Below are 18,046 nucleotides of genomic sequence, written 5' to 3'. Positions count from 1 at the left end.
TTCACAGTATTCTCTTATAATCTTTTTGATTTATGCAAGGTCAGTAGTAATGTCCCCTACTTTTATTCCTGATTTTAGTAAATTGAGTCTTCTTTTTCTCTTGGTCAGTGTAGCTAAACTTTTATCAATTTTGTTGATCTTTTCAAATGTCCCACACTTCTAGTTTCACAGGTTTTCTCTACTCTTCTATTATTTCATTTATGTCTGCCTAATCTTTATTATTTTTTTCCTTTTACTCACTTTGTGTTTAGTTTGCTGTTCTTTTAGTTCTTTAAGGTGCATAGTTAAGTTATTTGAGGTTTTTCTTTTTCAATGGTGGCATTTACAACTATACACTTCTCAGCACTGCTTTCACTGCATCCCATAAGTTTTGGTATGTTGTGTTATTGTTTTCTTCCCTCTCAAAATATTTTCTAATTTCCCATTTTATTTCTTCTTTGACTCTTTGGTTGTTGAAGAGTTGTTTAATTTCTATGTATTTGTGAATTTTCCAGATTTCCTTCATTTATTGACTTCTAATTTCTTCTTGGTGGTTGGAAAGATACTTTGTATGATTTCAATGTTTAAATTTATTGTGGCTTGTTTTTGGCCTAACATTTGACTCATCCTGGAGGATATTCCATGTGCACTTGAGAAGAATGAATTCATTAAGTCTAGTTAAAGTGTTGTTCAAGTCTTCTATTTCTTTTTTTATCTTTTGTCTAGTCATTCTATCCATTAATGAAAGTGGGATGCTGAAGTCTCCAGCTATTATTCTTGATCTATCTCTCCCTTCATTTCTGTCAGTTTTTGCTTCATATACTTTGGAGCCTGATTGTTGTAGTTCTTGCTCATGTAGTGACTTTTTTGAACTAATTCATACAGTCTATATTCTTTGTTGTGTGTGCCCACTTAAGTCTGTTCCCTTAGCTTAGTGTTCAGCTGGTGATTCCACAAAGATCTCCTTAAATGCCTGGAACCAGAAAAACAGTAACAAAAACACTTCCCAGTCTTTGAAGATGGGATGCATGTGTCAGGCCATGCCTTCAACACTCAGTCTAACAGTTTTCAACTCTACCTTAGTCTTCAATTCCTGCTTGTGCAGAGCCTGAAGATCAGTCAGAGGTTAGAGTCAGGGAATTCTCAGTTCTTTCTGCACATGTGTCCAGCCGTCTAGATCTCTAGGAATACATAGGAGATTTCCAAATCCTTATTCTCCAAAGCATCTCACAGCCCAGCCTTTCCTCCCAATCTTTTTGATTAGTCTATGTTTGCCCCAACTGTTTATTCACTGTCCCAGGTGGCAGCAGCTAATACATTTTCCATTAAATATTTGTGACAAATGCCCTCCCAAGTAGCCACCTCAGCCCTGGGAGAGTTCTGAGTTATGTAAAATAAGGACAAACCCTTTGACTGGGTTCTTCAGGGAACCATGACAAGTTAAAAGAAATTGTGTCTTTCTCAGTCTTGTATTATGCAGCAACCTCTCATTTTCTTTCCAACTAAACTTGCCAAGAACAGTCTATAATCATGATCACATTCCCTCTTCATACTTCGGATTTTTTTTGACCCATGTGATAGCCAGAATAACAGCACCCAGAGATGTCCATTCCCTAATCTTTAGATACAAGAGACAATATTAAAGTTAAAGGACTTTGAGATGAAGAAATCATCTTGGATTTTCTCGGTGGTCCCAATCTAATCACAAAAATCCTGAAAAGCAGAGAAACTCTCCCAGCTGTGGTCAGTAAGAGAGAGAGAGAGCACGCAGTGTGACAACAGAATGGAAGGTCAGAGACGACAGTGTGAACAGGACTTGGCTCACCACTGCCAGCTTTGAAGATGGGAGAAGGAAACCACGAGGGCCAGAAAGGAATGCAGTCCTACTGATGCCTTGATTTTGGCCCAGGGAGACCCACATTGCACCACTGATCTACAGACCTGTAGGATAATACATTCATATTGTTATAAGCCACCAAGTTTATGGTAATTTGTTATGGCAGTAATAGAAAACTAACACAACTTACTATAAATAAGCACCCCCACAACATCTCTGAAATTTCTCTAAAACTTGACAATTACTTTATAATCAACAATTTCAATAAATTATTTAATACTCATCATAACAGGACTTTTTTGTTGCACCATTGCTGAACTCCCTTCTTGAAGATTTCTTTTTAGCTCACAACATCAATCTTTCCTGGTTCTCTGACTTTCTGGATTACTCCTTTCTAGCCTGCTTACCTGGGTTTTCTTCTTTTGCTCAGTACCTCATTTTATTTATTTTTTAAATAAGTATAACCACAATACCATTATCATCACTGTCCCCAAGCAATAATGCCTAGTCAAATATCCAGTCAATTGCCTCATGTCTTATAAGGTCCAGAGAGTCACATGATTGGCTATACATCTTTTATGTTTCTTTTAACCTCTAAATCCCTCTTCCATACCCCCTTCTCTACTCCCTTAGAATTATTTTGTTTTAAAAACTGGATTATCTCATAGTTCAGATTTTACTAATGGCATTCCCATGGTATAGTTTAACATGTTTCTCTAGCCTCTGTGTTTTCTGTAACTGATAGGTAGATCTATACTAGCTCTTAAATATTGATGCTCCCTAAGGATTTGTATTTCTCCTACTTCTGTTCATACCCGTAAGTTTCCAAATCTTCTTTTACTTGATTTTAGCCCAGGGAAACCCACAATGGACCACTGACCCACAGACTTGTAGAATGATATATTCATATTTTTAAGCCACCAAGTTTACGGTAATCTGTTAAAGCAGTAATAGAGACTGCTATACTTCTGAATACTAAAGCCATATTGTTCACCATATATTAGTTTATTCATTGTTAAGTGACCCACAGAGATCTCAAATTCAACATGCCACATCATTAATATATTAATCCACCCTCCAACAAAATCTGCTACTTATGCTCCTTTCATGCCAGCCAGAACGTATGCATTTACATCAAATTTTATCCCATTCACACCTAATATGTAGACAATAAATCCTTTTTACTGTTTTCCCAATGCTCCCCCATTCACTAACACCTAATCTATTACAATAGTCTCCTAACTGGTTTTTCTATTTACAGAGCCCTCAGGTCTATCCTTTACACAACAAATTGATAAACTTTTTCTGTAAAATTCCAGCTGTAACTATCTTAATTATTTTATATAAATAGATTTATATAATATATATAAATTTACTAAATATTTTAGGCTTTGCAGGCAATACAGTCTCTGCTATAACTAATCAATTCTGGTCATAGCATGAAAGAAACTGCAGATAAAATGTAAATGAATGAGCGTGGCTGTTTTCCAATAAAACTTTATTTCGAAAAATATCTGTGGGTCTTGGTTTGCTGACTCCTGCTCTACACTGATAAAAACATGATACTTTTAAATGGCAAATCAAAGTGTTTTTCTCCCCTCCTCAATCTGTGAGATCTCATTCTGTATTTCTATTGCCTACAGAATAAGTCCAGGCTTCTTAATATTGTAGTTCTTCATGATCTGGCCCTTGACACCATCGAATTTCAGAAAAAGATAATTTCTCTTTATACGAGAAGGGTCAACTATTCTACTTCCAATTTTCTATACTCTCACCTTTGTCTTTAAGCATTTCAATCACATCCTCTATAAGAGTCACCACGTCTTTGCTGTTCTTTGGATGTTGTAAGTTCACCCAAGTCCTGACCTCTTCAGGGAGAATTGTCAGGAACTGCTCCAGCACCAACAGCTCTAAGATCTGCTTCTTTGTATGAATCTCTGGTCTTAGCCACTGAAGACCTAGCTCCCATAGCTGGCTCAAGGCTTCATGTGGCCCAGACACCTCAAAATACTGGAAATGCCTGAACTTTCGACGAGAGGCTTCAGAGTCATATGTCTCCATGACTGGGGTGGTTTCCTGCTGCCAAGACAAATCTGATCTCAGGATCTCACTTTGTTCATGAGGAGCCAGGTTTTGAGGTTTTGAGATAGCCATCAACTTGTCCAGAGGCTGCATCTTCCTAGATAGAACTCCCACTGTAGTTTGAATTTGTCTTATCAAAGGGCTCCAATAATTCTCAGGCTTGGGCTAAGCACTTGTGCACTATATATAAACAGTGTGATCTCAGTAAGAGAAAAGTTCTAGGAGCTTCAGACACAAGGCCAATGTTCAGGTACCTGAGAGACTGAAAAAAGACACAAATATGACCTACAGCTAATGAACATGTATTAGCATGGTGTTGATAAAATAGTACAAATAATATTCTTAAAATTACTGAAGAAAACTAAATATGAATTCTCCTTCCATTCTTGTTTTCCTTCTATAGAAGAGGAAAGCATGCTGTCTCTATCCCCCAAGCAACTCTCAAAAAGACAGAAAAACAAACACAGATATCTCAAAAAAAGGGGTAAATGAAATAGTCTTTTCATTAAAACAAACCTCACAATTTAATTGCAATTAGATTACTCCTATATCAGGTAACAACTCATCTTTGCTTTAAAACTAAGTGAATATCCTGCAGACAGTATATTCAGGTTATTAAGGCTTCAATCTAGATGTGCCTAAAAATTCTCATTAAAATACCAATAAAGTTATATAAAATGAGTAAAACTGTCAATAGTACTAGAAATTAATGTAAGAGATTTTAAAAATATGAGAATAAATATCCATGAGCCATTCCACTGTTACGGATAAGTGAAAAAGTGCCTTCCAAGACTATAATAATTGAAAGTTCTCTTTTGTTAGAAGCCACTGTGGGTCAGTCTGCAATGCTCACAGGGAGGCCTTGGGCTCAACTAAACATCTAGATTCACAGGGCTACCATAGGTCATATTTGGCGCCAGATTACTCAGAGGGTTATTGGGCAGAAAACACAGCTTGCTAGCAGAAGAGTGAGCAACTGGCATTTTTTTTTCAGTAGGAATCCTCACAGAGGATAGCACAAGTGCAAGGAGATGAGAACCACATAGGCTGAGCAGAACCCATTTGACTGAAAAGCCTTCCCACAGGAGCCAATACCTAACACTTTATGAGCACAGCTCTCAGGGTTCCCACAGAGCTTTGCCCAATTATGAGCCATTACATTCAGGGAATTCAGATACAACTTTCTATCTGATTCACAGTTCTCCCAGTCCAGATGCAAGTTACCATTCAGGGGTAATTTCTATTATAAGACTCTAGGCAAGTGGTTCTCAGGGCAATTTTGCCACCAGGGGAAATCTGGCAATGCTTGGAGATAGTTTTGGTTGTCACAAGCGGAAGTAGTTACTGGCATCTAGACAGTGGAGGCCAGGGATGCTGCTAAACATCCTACAATGCACAGGGTAGCCTCTCGTAACAAAGAATTACGCAGCCCCAAATGTCCATAATTCTGAGCTTAAGAAGTCCTGCTATAGGCAATATATAGTGACTAAGAGTACATACTTTGGAGTCATACTGACATAAGGTTAAATCTCAGCTGTACTAGTTACTACCTGTATCAACCTGAGAAAATTATTTCACCAAGCTTCAGTTTTCTCAACTGTGAAGTGGATATAACAATATCTATCTGATTGAATTATAGAGACTAAAAGAACACTCATCTTACTTCTTGGCAGATTATCACATACATACGTGTATGTCTGTTAGCGGATCTTACAGACTAGCCAAAAGTTTGTGCACAAAAGTATTTCCAGACTTATCTATTGGCAATGTCCACTTGAATAGATCTTTAAACATTCAAATAAGGATTATTAAACAGAGTAGGGGAAGGATATATGGAAGCCTATGAAAAGATAGTGTAGCAGAAGGAAAATGCACAATGCTCAAAAGAGTTCGGGCAAGAGAACATTTTAGAATACGACTTTCTGTTAAAAAAAAAAAAAAAGTTGGTAATGAGCAAAACCTGTAAGACCAAAGGCAAAAGAAAACGTACTCTAGTTGATAAAGTTATTTTCCATGGAGGTATAGATTAACAATTCTGATACTGCTACTATGTCTGCTGGGATTGAATACGTAAATGGTTTGCAGCTACTGAGAGCCTCGTTTCTCAATGTTTGAGTAGGGGTTTAAATGTAACCAGAGGAAGGAGGCCAGAATGACCCATGCAGTACTGAATTAGAGTTAGAGATATCAATATGAACTTGCGTTTAGCTTAATATAGGTAAAGCTGGTTACATATAGAAATATTTATAGATATGTGTATATACAGAGGTTAGCATACACACACATATTTCCTTACCGTCAGCTGCGTGGGCTTGGCAGCAGGGCCACCCCAACAGCAATGAGAACACCTAGCTCCCAGATCTTGGTTTCTAAAACCATTCTCCAATAAAAGGAACCAGGGCTTCATGGAGAAATGGCTGATTCTAGAACTGGGGCAGGATATACGTATGAGCCCAGAGCATCTTGAAGTGCCATAAAATAAAGAAGTGCTCAAAAACACCTTTACTGGGGTATGTCAAAGGCAGACAGGAGCCAAGTGAAAGAGCTGTCAATGGCTAAGGCTGGAACAATGTGAGCAACAGAATAAAGTAATACAGGTATACCTCAGAGCTATTGCAGGGTTGGGTCCAGACCACGGCAATAAAGCAAATATTGAATAAAGCAAGTCACAAGAACTTTTTGGTTTCCCAGTGCACATAAAAGTTTCGTTTACACTATACTGTAGTCTGTTAAATATACAATAGCATTATGTCTAAAAAAAAATGTATATATCTTAATTAAAAAATACTTTATTGCTAAAAAGTGCTAACCATCATCTGAGCCTTCAGTGAGTAGTAATCTTTTTGCTGATAGAGGGTCTTGTAAAAAACGCAGTATCTATGAAGTGCAATAAAAGGAGGTATGCCTGTACTAGCTTATAACCCAAATTATAAAATAAATACTCATAAGCCATACTGATATACGACTGAATCAATCAATCAATAAATAAATTGGGGAGAATGGACAAATTTCCAATGTAGAAGAATTCCAAATAATTTACGTAGATACTAAGCGTTCAGTAGGTGGAGCATAACTCTCTACCCCTTGAGTGTGGGCTCTGCATAATTTCCTTCCAAAGAGCACAGTATGGGAAGGGGGAAAAAGAGTAAACTTACAGTGCAGAAACCTGACAAAGACTGCCTCAAGCAGGTGATAAAGGTTACCATCAAGAGTGGTAAGTCATGTTGATAGTATTTACCCTTGAGAAGATGTGGTGGAAATAGCACTTTATCTCTGTGATCTTCCTCCCCTAAACCCATAACCCCTGTCTAATCATGAGAAAAACATAGGTCAAATTCTAATAAATGGGCTTCCTATAAATACCTGATGAGTACTCCCTAAAACCATAATTTTCACTAAAAACAAGTCTGAGAAACTGTCACAGCCATGAGGAGCCTAAGGATATAAGACAACTAAATGTAATCTGGCATCTATTTTTCTGTAAATCTAAAATTGTCCTAAAATAATTTTATTTAAAAAAATTAGAAGACACTTGCCTGATGTCTGCAAATTCAAAGGGATGCATGGTAACTTTACAAAACGGACCTAGGGAGTCATTTGGTAAAACAGGATGAGATGAAGGTAAATACCAAATAGATTAGCAGACTTAAAATCTTGATTCAAAGCAGTAAAGAGCAGAAGGGGCACTTCATTGAACCAGTGATATGATAGACAAACCTAAAAGACTCTTCCAAAATGTGGAGGTAAAAGGAGAACAAAATTTTATAGTGAAAAATTAAAATCATGGAAATGTTTTTTCAAAGCAAAGTGATCCACACACATGGCAAAAGGAAAAAGAATGAAATAGTACGGTAACTTTCAGGATGGAAATCAAGTCTTCCACCCTACTCTCTTTTCTATACCCAGATTTACTCCACAGAGGTGATTTTTGAAAACTGTTGAAAATTTCTGGAATTTTTTTTGGAGTTATAGGAGATTTCCTTCACTTGACTTGATTAAAAACAAAACATTTCTACCAGGCATATTTTAAACTTAAGAACTCCTTTTTGTTCACTCATGGTTCTTTTGCCATAGCATTGTGCTTGTTTGGTTGTAGCAATATCATTTCAGATTTCTCTGATGATGCTGAGTTTTCTGTTTCCTAGATTTCCTTTTACTCTGTGGTCGGGGTTTCTATTTATCTTGGTTTATCTGGTGTTCCTTAGTTTTCTGCTCATATTTAAGAATCAAGTGTTAGGCTGATTATTCCAGACAGTCATATGAACTTCTACTTCTGCTGTATCACTAGACTAGTCTTCTAAGGGGTGTCTACCCTGCATGGGAGATCTTACTAAAAGCCATGTGTATATGGTTAAGACATGAAGATGGGCAGGCTTTGATACAGGGTGAGTAGGAGAGCTGGCTGTCAGGCTGGGGACCCCTCACATAACAGGGTGAAAAGGTTTTACTTTGAAATGTCAACACCCATACTAAAAGCCTTAGTTCTCCTCAAATGGTTTACTCAATCTATTTAGGGTAGTAGTTTTTGTGGGAGGAAGGCACTGGAGCTAAACTGCTCCTCTACATAGGTAGGGAGTGGGTGGGAGGTTGGAGAGATGACTGGAATAGATGTTTCACATGTAATCCTTTGCTTGATTCCTATGTTCTATTTGATTCTCACTCCCACACTCTGTCGAACTGCTTAAGATTCACATGGGCAGATGGGTTTCCACTTCCACTGTGGTCACCTCCTAGCATGTTCTAAGTTGCAGCTTTTTCTACACTATTTCTTTAAAATCACGTGTCTCTCCCCTTTCCATCTTGTAGAAATGTACTGACATCATTTATACACTCAGTAGTACCCCCATTACATGTCTGCCTGACACAGAGCAAAGTAGATGGACAAAGGGAAGATTCTGAGATCCAACACAAACCTTCTCCAAAACTTCAGGAAAGTACAGGTTCATTTCAAAAAAAAAAAAAGTGCTGAAGACACATCACTGAGTGTCAGCAAAAGACTGAACTATGGGCTCAGATACTTTAAAAATTAACATAAAAGGGGAGAGAAGGAAAAAAGCTCACAGACCCTACGTTAAAAACAAAACAAAACAAAACCAAGGAAGCATAAAAATTAAAAAAGAAAATGTAGAAATAATAACAAGGATAGCCACTGTAACAATAAATGTACTGGGTAAAAATTTAAACTCAACTATATAAACACTCAAGAGACATTCAAAACAAAAGAACTCCAGAGTTGAAAGTAAAGGGATAATTAAAAAAAGATAAGCAGCAAATATAAACAACAATAAAATATGCAGGGATATACTGAATTAAAAGCACAAATGCATTAAGTTAGACAAAGAGGAAACTTTCAATTATTGAAGGTACAACTCATTATGAAATATGACTTATTAAATATACCAAATAACATGGTTGAAATATATTTATAGCAAAACTCTCAGAAAACAAGATACGAAATTAACAATGATATAACAGAAATGTGAGACTAAGGCAACTTTCTCAGTCTTTCACAGAAAAGATAAACGAAAATTAAGTAATAAAATAGTGGATATGAATAATATCCTTAAGCCACTAGGTAAAACCAGATAGAATAATATATAAGAAGGCTTACAAAAGCTATTTATTAGGCTACCAAAAACCTCAGTAAGTAAAAAGTAAATACGGTGGTATAGACCACATTTATAACCAGAATGAAAACCAGAAATTAAGAACAGAGAAAAAAGTCTCAAACACTCTGAAATTTAAAATTTTTTTCTAAAAAACAACTCTTAAAAAAGATAAAAGTACAATTGTAAAATATCTAAAAATTAAATACAATAAAAACATTGCACATCAAAATTTACAGAGCACAGCTACATTAAACAAGAATGATATGAATTAAACATTCAACACAGAAAGTGAGAAAAAAAGCAACAAAATATACTAGGGATTTATAGGTCAAAACGTAAGTTAATAAATTACTGAGTATAAATAATCATACAGCTGGGAGGACAGGTAAACATGTTCAGAACGACACGCTTGCATTTAAGATTTCAAAGGAGGAACTGTTTGCACCATATAAAGTCCGAGAGGTCCGTGACGCGAGTAGCTAAATTGATCTGCAAGTGATGAATATTGGAATAAATAAAGTCAAGAAAAGTTTAATTTAAACTCTAACAACTGAAAAGACGCCTTCGAGGACGATGGTGGGACTCAGGATGAAGAGTTAAAATGCTGAGCCAGCGTCACAGGAAGGGGCGGGATTAGGAACGTGCAGGTAACGGGAATCTGGAGCATTAGATTAACCAGGTGACACAAATTCGAAGGATTTTACAGAGTCAAGGAACGTGAACAGGTGCTAATTATGGGGAAAGGGTAGTACCCACCTGTGAATACGGTTGCTTTCAACCGAATAGGTCATAGGTAGGGCAGCAGCTTGAGGTAAGGAGAGCCTTTGGAGACTAGCTCAGAAAGAGGAGCAGAAAGCAGTTTGCAAATAACTATCTGAAATAAGAACCACGCCTGGAGGTTTTAATGTTTTGGAGAGTGGCCAGGAATGATTGGGAAAGCAAGGCAAGTTAGAATTAACTTTTTTAGATTTTGTTTTCCAGTTGATTGATTCAGTCGCACCTGGTATTTCCATGAGCAATCAACACCAGTCATTCCAAAACCAGCTCATCATGATCTACTTACCAGGTTCAGCGCGTGGAGATTGCTCCCGTTACAGAAAGGAAGAAGGGACAGCAGCGAAGTTAAATTCCTGGTTTACTAGGACTGGATCTAGGACCCAGCCGCCCTGTATCCCACTCCTAACCCCCTTCTCCCTGCTCTCTTACGCACTAACTTCCTGCCGCAGCCCTCGCCTCCATCCCTCCGTCAGCTCGGGCCCTCCTCCAGCTTTCCCAGCAGACACTGCCGAGCGCAGCGCTGGAATCCGGGTAACTGCAAACAAGCCGAGGAGAAGGGCGTGTTCCGCGCGGACGCCCTCAAGCGGGATTCCCTATTCCACGCGCCCGCGTCCTCACCGCCCGCCTGACGCGGGTGATACCTGCCAGCAGGGCTCCGTTCAGCCACGCCCAGGCGCCAGTTCAGAGACTAGGCGCGGAAATCGCCATCCTGGCCGGTGAAGGGAGCTGGCGCTGGTAATCACGCCAGAACTAAGAAACCCTCGCCACACCCGGCCCTGAACTGCTGCCGCGGTCTCTGTCCCTCACAAGCCAAGGCGCCTTCGAAGCACTCCCACGCAGGCGCGCCAGCAATGGAAGAAGCCCCCAAAAGCCCCCGCGGCCGGAGTCTGTCAAGTAGACCCATGCTGCTTTGCCCAGTCCCGCCCCTTTCCCCAGGCCCCGCCCACGCCGTAGACTTGCGTCGGATCCTAGGCTCACCGGTGTCTGGATGCTGTGCTCTCTTGGCGTTGGCGAGGGAGTGCAAGTCAAACTTCGTTGCTTTCTGGAAGCTGTCAGGTAAAACTGGCCAAAACCTTTCATACGTACTTCTCGTCCCTTCCTTCTCCCTCTCCCCGACGTTTCCTCGGAAGCAAAAAACAGTGACAAACATTCGACAAGATGTCATTTTGTGTGTACCATGGTTTAACATGTTTTTCTCTCATTTAATGGCTCACTGATTCATTCAGTTTTGCATCGAGGTAAAGATCTTGCAGATCATGAGTTCACTTGTCGAGTATGAGATACTTTGAGGCATCCGAGAAGCACTGTCAAATAGGCAGTTAGATATAGGCATCTGGGGCTTAGAGGTGTCTGGAGCGAGACACGTACAATTTGTGTCACTTCTGGGTAGCTGATAATTAATGTTATGAGTGAAGATGAGATTGCAGAGAGAGAGGAGAATCAAAGGAGAGAGTCTAAGACTGAGTCCCAGAGGAAGAACCTAAATTGGTAGGGAGCTTCAAATCGAGACCGTGAGTTGACCAGGTAAAACAAGGATTTTTTTATACCTGGGAACTAGGATGTTTTGGCTAACTTTCTCTGTACTCAGTGCTATCATAAGCAAATTATAAACATCATCTCACTTAATCATGACCACAATACTATAAGGTAGAGATTTTCACCCACAAGTTCGTTGAAACTAAAAGATGACAAAGCTAAGCTTCAAGCTCAGATCACTTCATGCTTGTCCCACTGCTTCTCATTCAATGCTTCAAGATTTGGAGGCCCATTAGTAAGGTAGGACAGAAGTGTGGAATGATATTTTCCAAGATTGGGGGTATGGTGTGTGTCATGAATTGTTTGTGATGGAGCTGACCTTTGTAAAAGTTGTATTTAACTAGCTCTGAAAAATAAAAATTTAACTTGAAAATATTGCCAGTAAACAGGCTCAGACATGATCTCCAGCCAAATAAGAGTGCAGGGAAATGGAAAAGGCACAGACTAGGAGGGAGAATGACCAGCCTTCCTAACATACCTCTAGTGGGCATGAGGTTTCTGACTATGTGTCTTCAAAGGTCTGCTGAAGCCTGGACACTTCTTCCTAGTTGAACAGGGTCATTTTCAGGTCGCAGTCATCTCACGGAAGCTCCAGCTATTTTTATGGCACAATTTCACAAGTTTCTCTCAATATATGACTTTCAATGTAAAGGACTCTGAAGCCACCTGGGACTAAATCCTTAAGATGTGCAGAATTGTTGGCTACAAATGCCATTCCTTTCTATCATCATGAAATGCAGCTTTTCTAAATTAGAGCCTGTCTGTACTTATTTAAGGAAAAATACAGAGAAAACTTGATCTGACTTAAGCCAACACATTTCCTAGATCACTTATATATTCATTCAGCAAATTTTTATTGAGAATCTAGGCTTTGGGAATATATTAGTAAGAGAATTAAATAATTAGAATTTATTAGTAAACATGATCAGATGAGGACTGTCTTAACACCCTGTAGAAGCATTCCCTATGCTAAGCTATTGTATCTCTTCACTCAACCTTCTGTGTTCTACACTTTATCAGAATACTGCATTGTATAGATTGTGAGAAACACTTGACAGTCTGGAATTTGTGGGTAATGAAGACCTTGGTGGGGTGATTTGGTTGCACGGGCCGTGTGTAATAACATTTGTCAATTTTTGGCTTCTGATCATCTGAATACCCTTTCTATGTTCATAGTCTTTTGTGACTCTTGGGGGAAGTTAGAGTCTGCCTCCCTCCATGGAAGCTAAATACACCCAAAATTCACTTTCTTTGTCTCCACTGCAGCTAGGGCACAGCATGTAATTTGGATTCAATCAATTAGATACACCCAGTCCAGACTTATGAATTAAGAGCTGGTGATATAAAAAAGCAAGGACGGCAAACAGTTTCTTTTCTTTTCAAAAAATAGACTATTTTTTAAAGCAGCTTTATATTTACAGAAAAATTGAGAAGATAGTACAGCAAATTGCCACCTACCCACACACAGTTTTCCGCATTATTGATATCTTACATTATTATAGTACATTTGTTACAACTAAGAAAATCAGATTGATACCTTATTATTAACTAAAGTGCATAGTTTATTCAGATTTCCTTGTTTTGTTTTGTTTGTCTTTCCCCTTCTGTCCTTTTCTGACCCAGGATCCTATCTAGGACACCACATTACATTTACTTGTTGTGTCTCCATGGGCTCTTCTTGGCTGTGACAGTTTCTCAGACTTTCCTTGTTTTTGATGACCGTGACAGTTTGAAGCAGGACTTGTCAAGTATTTTGTGGGATGCCTCTTTACTGGAATTTATCTGACATTTTTCTCATGATTAGACTGGGATTCTAAGTTTTGGGGAGGAAGTTCACAGAGATAGAGTGCCATTTTTGTCACATTGTATCAAAGCTACATACTATCAACATGACTTATCACTGGTGATATTAACCTGCATCACCTGACTGATGTGGTGTTTGCAGACAATTTCTTTTTCTCTTTTTCTGTCAGTGGCAGAGGAAGCAGCAACACCCTAGTTTCCAGGCTCAGCAGCAGGGCCTGTGCTGATGGTGATCACAGTGTAGATTGCACCATCTAGTGCTGAATGGCAGTGATGTCCTTATTGGACTGTAATATGATTTTGGCCTGTGATTCTAGCTGCAGGACCAAAATTACCATTATTTCTATATTTTCTCTTTTAATTTAAATCATGCATAGTCAGTTTCTGTTATTTGCATCTAAGAGCCCTGGTAAATACATCATCTTTATGGTTTTGGGGTGTATGTACTAAATATATTTTTTCTTTGGAAGCTTTCTGGCCCGTGATTTCCCCTCTCTCTCTGTAGCATGAGAGGTAATAGTTTCAAGCAGCCAGTTTTTTATTGGTAATGTGAAAAAGCCCCGCTGGCATCTGTTTTGATGAAATAAACGGGAGCATGATTGTCTCAGTGCTTCAGTTACCCATTTCTGCATAGCAAACCATCTCAAAACTTAGTCCCTTAAAACAGCAACCGTTTGATTTTGCTCTGGATTCTGTGGGTTCAGAATTTGGAGAGTGGGGATGCAATGACCTGTAATGACCATGGGAGTGAGTGACAGAGGTAATGGGGCAATGAGGATCAAGGAATTCTGAGAATGCAGAATATTTGAATATTTCAGTCTGTATCAAAATTAAAATCACCAAGATCTATAACAGCAGCAGTGTGTTGAGGAGGGTGGCAGTGAGCCAGGGATTAAAGTCTTCAAGGAAAAGCAGGGAGTGACCTAGGAATCTAAAATAAAATAAAAAGGTCACAATCCCACTTTCCCAGACACACCTTATTTCTTCCTTCTTACTCATGGTGAAACTTCTGGAAATTAGTGTCTACACTTTGTGTTTCCATTGTCTTATTTTCCCACTCGTTACTGAAATAGATCTTGTGCTGATCATCATTGTCAGCCAAGTCACCGACTTCAACTATTAATTTTCTGTCTTATATATGTCACCTGGACTAGCACATGTTGTTTGAATGAGGGCTTTTCCCTGATCATCACACCCCAGACTAGAGTTTGTCTATTGTAATGCAGCTCTAGTAATTTTAAAAGGATAGTAACAAGTGCAAAAGTGTGTATTAAAACACAGTATGTGTCAGTCATTGCTCTGGATGTATTGGATACACCTAGAGTTGGACAAGATGAAATGAAATAAGGGTTCAGTAAGTGGTTTTAAAATGAACACATGGATGCATGAAAGAAAGAAATAAGAAATTTAGCTACTAGATATCTCTTTACTGGAAATATCTTCTACTGCAGAGTCAATTTGAGATCTGTTGTTCCTGGACCCATGTTCATGGTAACTGTAGAGTGGTTACCATGGAATCATTAAACATATGATTAATTCAAAGTTTGGGTAAAAGAAAGAAGTGGCTGTCAGCCACTTTATTTGGCCTAAGGGTTTATGAGAACCTGAAGTAGACTCTGGAATTGACCATTCTAGAGAAGCTGAGTCACAGTGAGATGTGGCGTACAGGCACCTAAGCCTTTGGAGGGGTCAGCCTTGGATTGGTAAACTCCAATTTCTAAAATTCTAATTTCTGTTTTGCTTTCTGAAGAGACATTCATTGGGTAAATCAGGTTCGATCAAAGGAGGATGATCAGGATAAATACAGGGTACCAAGGCATGTTAGATGAAGGAATTTTAAGGGAACAAGTGGGTGATTCACTGTGAGAATTGTATATAGAAACTGCCTTCAGTGAGTTGTGGTATAGAAGGTAATGGAAATTTTTCTAGGAGTAAAACTAGGGGAAGTGGGTTCAAGATAAAGGAAAATTGATTTTGACTTACAATGAAGAACATCTTTCTAATAGTTAAAACTATCTGCATAAGAAAGAGAACAATCCAAGAGAGTAGGGAGCTATGTCATTCTTGTTTAGGCAATCACTTGACAGTTATTCAATAGAAATATTATGGGATAGTTTAAGACTCAGACATATGGTTGCATTAGATGACTGTTGAAGTCCTTTTTCACTCTGACAGTCTATGCTTATATGAAATCAGAAGTGACGATATACAGAACTTTTTTTCTGGAGCTTTCAGGGGAAAACATGAACTAGGAAGTATTATTGCCTCTGGTACCTTTTGTACAAGTTGAAATGCTCTGGGCCACAAATGATCCCAGTATTAAAGACTCTTGCAGATATGCTGCTTGTTTTAATCAGAATGTATTCCCAGGTTTGTATGACTGGAACATCTAAACTTGAAATGTCTTTGATCTTAGAATCATGCATGCAACTCATATTAGACATTATTTCAGGACAATCCAGTTTTAACATCCTAGATTTAATTGTGATCATGCTTAAAACATGTCCATGTTAGCTAAATTAACCAAACTCCTTCAAAATAGCACTTGACACTTTTCATAATCAGGATGTAAACGAACTTTTTATCTTTTTATTTCTCCCCTATGTTCTAGCATAGAGTAGAATATTCAGTTTCTAGAACATATCCTTAACTTTCCTCCTTCTTCCTGATATGACTTAATTCACAACGGCCTATTGAAATTCTGCTCCTCTTTTAAGTGTGTAACCATAGCTCTAAAAATCAGACCCAGAGATCACTGTCTCTGTGAAAAGGACTTTCTTCCAGCTAGTTTCCTAAGAGCTCTTTTGACATCCTTGTTTTTCAGGCTGTAAATTATAGGGTTCAACATTGGAGTCACCACTGTATAGAACACAGATATCATCTTATCTTGCTCTTTTGTAGTCTTGGAGTTTGGCCGCATGTAGGTGAATATTCCTGACCCATAGAAGAGGACAACAACAATGAGATGGGAGCCACAGGTGGAGAAGGCCTTAAGCGTACCCTCCCCAGACTGCATCTGGATCACAGTGGAGATAATATTCCAGTAGGAGACAAGGATCAGGGAGACAGGAGCGAGCAGGATGAGCACACCCATTGCAAAGATTGCCATTTCTGTGCTGTAGGTATCTGCTGAAGCCAGCTTCAGGAGGGCAGGAGGTTCACAAAAGTAGTGATTGATAATGTTCTGCCCTCCATAGGGAAGTTGGAAAGTAAAGGTGGTGTCCACCAGAGACACTAGTGCCCCACTGACCCAGGATCCTATGGTCAACTGGAGACACATCTGTTGGGTCATGATGGTGGAGTAGTGCAGGGGCTTGCAGACCGCCACATACCGGTCATAAGACATCACTGCCAGCAGTGCACATTCTGTACACCCAACCAGAAGGAAGACAATTATCTGTGTCATACACCCCAAAAAAGAAATAGTTTTCTTCTTTACCATGAAGTGGACCAACAGTTGAGGGACAATGCTAGTAGAGAAACAGAGATCTGCGAAAGAGAGATTTCTAAGAAAAAAGTACATGGGCGTGTGAAGTTGAGAATCCACAAAGATGAGAATGATGATGAGTAGGTTCCCAAGCACGGTCAACAGATAAATGCTGAGGAAAAGAACAAATAGCAGGATCTGGGTCTGCCAGTCCTGTGAAAGGCCAAGGAAGATAAACTCAGCCACGAAGCTTTGGTTTTCTTCTCCCATTGAGATTTATGCCTGTTTACCTGTTTAGCACAAACAAAAAGAGCAAACTTTGGGTTTATGATGTTAGTTCCTGTAGAAGAAGCTCATTTAAAACTGATGCCTAATTGGATATTTCAAGTTTTTGCTACCCAACTTCTTATTGATACTAAATAGAGTATTTTAATTTTTAATTGGTTATAATTTAAATCTACTCATTTTTTCCCCAAATTCCCTCTTCCTAAGGGTTGCTTTTTTTTTTTTTATGAAGAGTATGACATTGTTAAAGCCTTCTTTACTAATTCTGAAATTAGGATAGTAGAGTTCATGTGGATTTTACTAAATGGCTATACACATACTGTTAAGAAATTTTTGTGTGTACTATTAGGACTATCGCCATACATCAAACTATACCACTAACTATTCAAAAATACTATATACTTAATTTTAATATATCTTGGAAGAATATAAAATAGCTTTCAGGCCTCAAACTTAATTTGACCTCTTAAAAAACAACAAACTTTACTTGGGTTTAAAAATAAAACCTTAGCATTTCATACACTAAGGACCATTCTACTTGGATTAAAGAGTAAAATATTAAAACTAAAACAATAAAAAAAGAAAAAGGTTACAATTTTCGTTATATCTGGAGAGGACCAGAGCTGAAAAGCATGAAAGCCTTGTAAAAAACCATCAAGCCAAACATGTATAGAGTTTACAACATAAATTGAAAGACTTCTGTGAGATAAT

The 18,046-nt window shown here is 38.5% G+C and overlaps 2 protein-coding genes across 16 annotated transcripts in view; both read right to left on the bottom strand.

Moving 5' to 3' along the window:
* Positions 1-11,218, bottom strand: part of ZNF215 (zinc finger protein 215) — a 25,694-nt gene extending 14,476 nt beyond the window's left edge. For 2 of the 15 annotated variants that reach the window (XM_070274611.1, XM_070274617.1), the window contains exons 1-3: positions 10,926-11,218; positions 10,714-10,819; positions 10,571-10,592 (exon numbers count right to left, since the gene is read on the bottom strand). Coding sequence is in view for 2 of the 15 variants with exons in the window: in XM_001500132.6 (XP_001500182.2) it covers positions 3,592-3,991 (400 nt within the window). In the remaining 13 variants the exon portion in view is untranslated. Of the gene's footprint in view, positions 1-1,057; positions 1,161-3,591; positions 4,161-10,570 lie in introns of all 15 variants that reach the window. The other 13 variants (XM_070274609.1, XM_070274616.1, XM_070274610.1 and 10 more) reach the window with 12 other exon arrangements.
* Positions 11,204-18,046, bottom strand: OR2D3 (olfactory receptor family 2 subfamily D member 3). The gene has a single exon (XM_070274622.1). It carries the CDS (start codon positions 17,318-17,320, stop codon positions 16,376-16,378), a length of 945 nt encoding a protein of 314 aa, XP_070130723.1. The 5' UTR covers positions 17,321-18,046; the 3' UTR covers positions 11,204-16,375.

Source organism: Equus caballus, chromosome 7, assembly GCF_041296265.1.
Source record: "Equus caballus isolate H_3958 breed thoroughbred chromosome 7, TB-T2T, whole genome shotgun sequence".
In the NCBI taxonomy this organism is placed as follows: Eukaryota; Metazoa; Chordata; class Mammalia; order Perissodactyla; family Equidae; genus Equus; species Equus caballus.
Note: the sequence above shows the minus strand (reverse complement) of the source record. Positions and strands in the feature narration are given on the sequence as shown.

What these genes read in the sequence shown, in the direction of transcription:
- OR2D3 (XM_070274622.1), bottom strand. Translation starts at nt 17,320, where the DNA reads ATGGGAGAAGAAAACCAAAGCTTCGTGGCTGAGTTTATCTTCCTTGGC.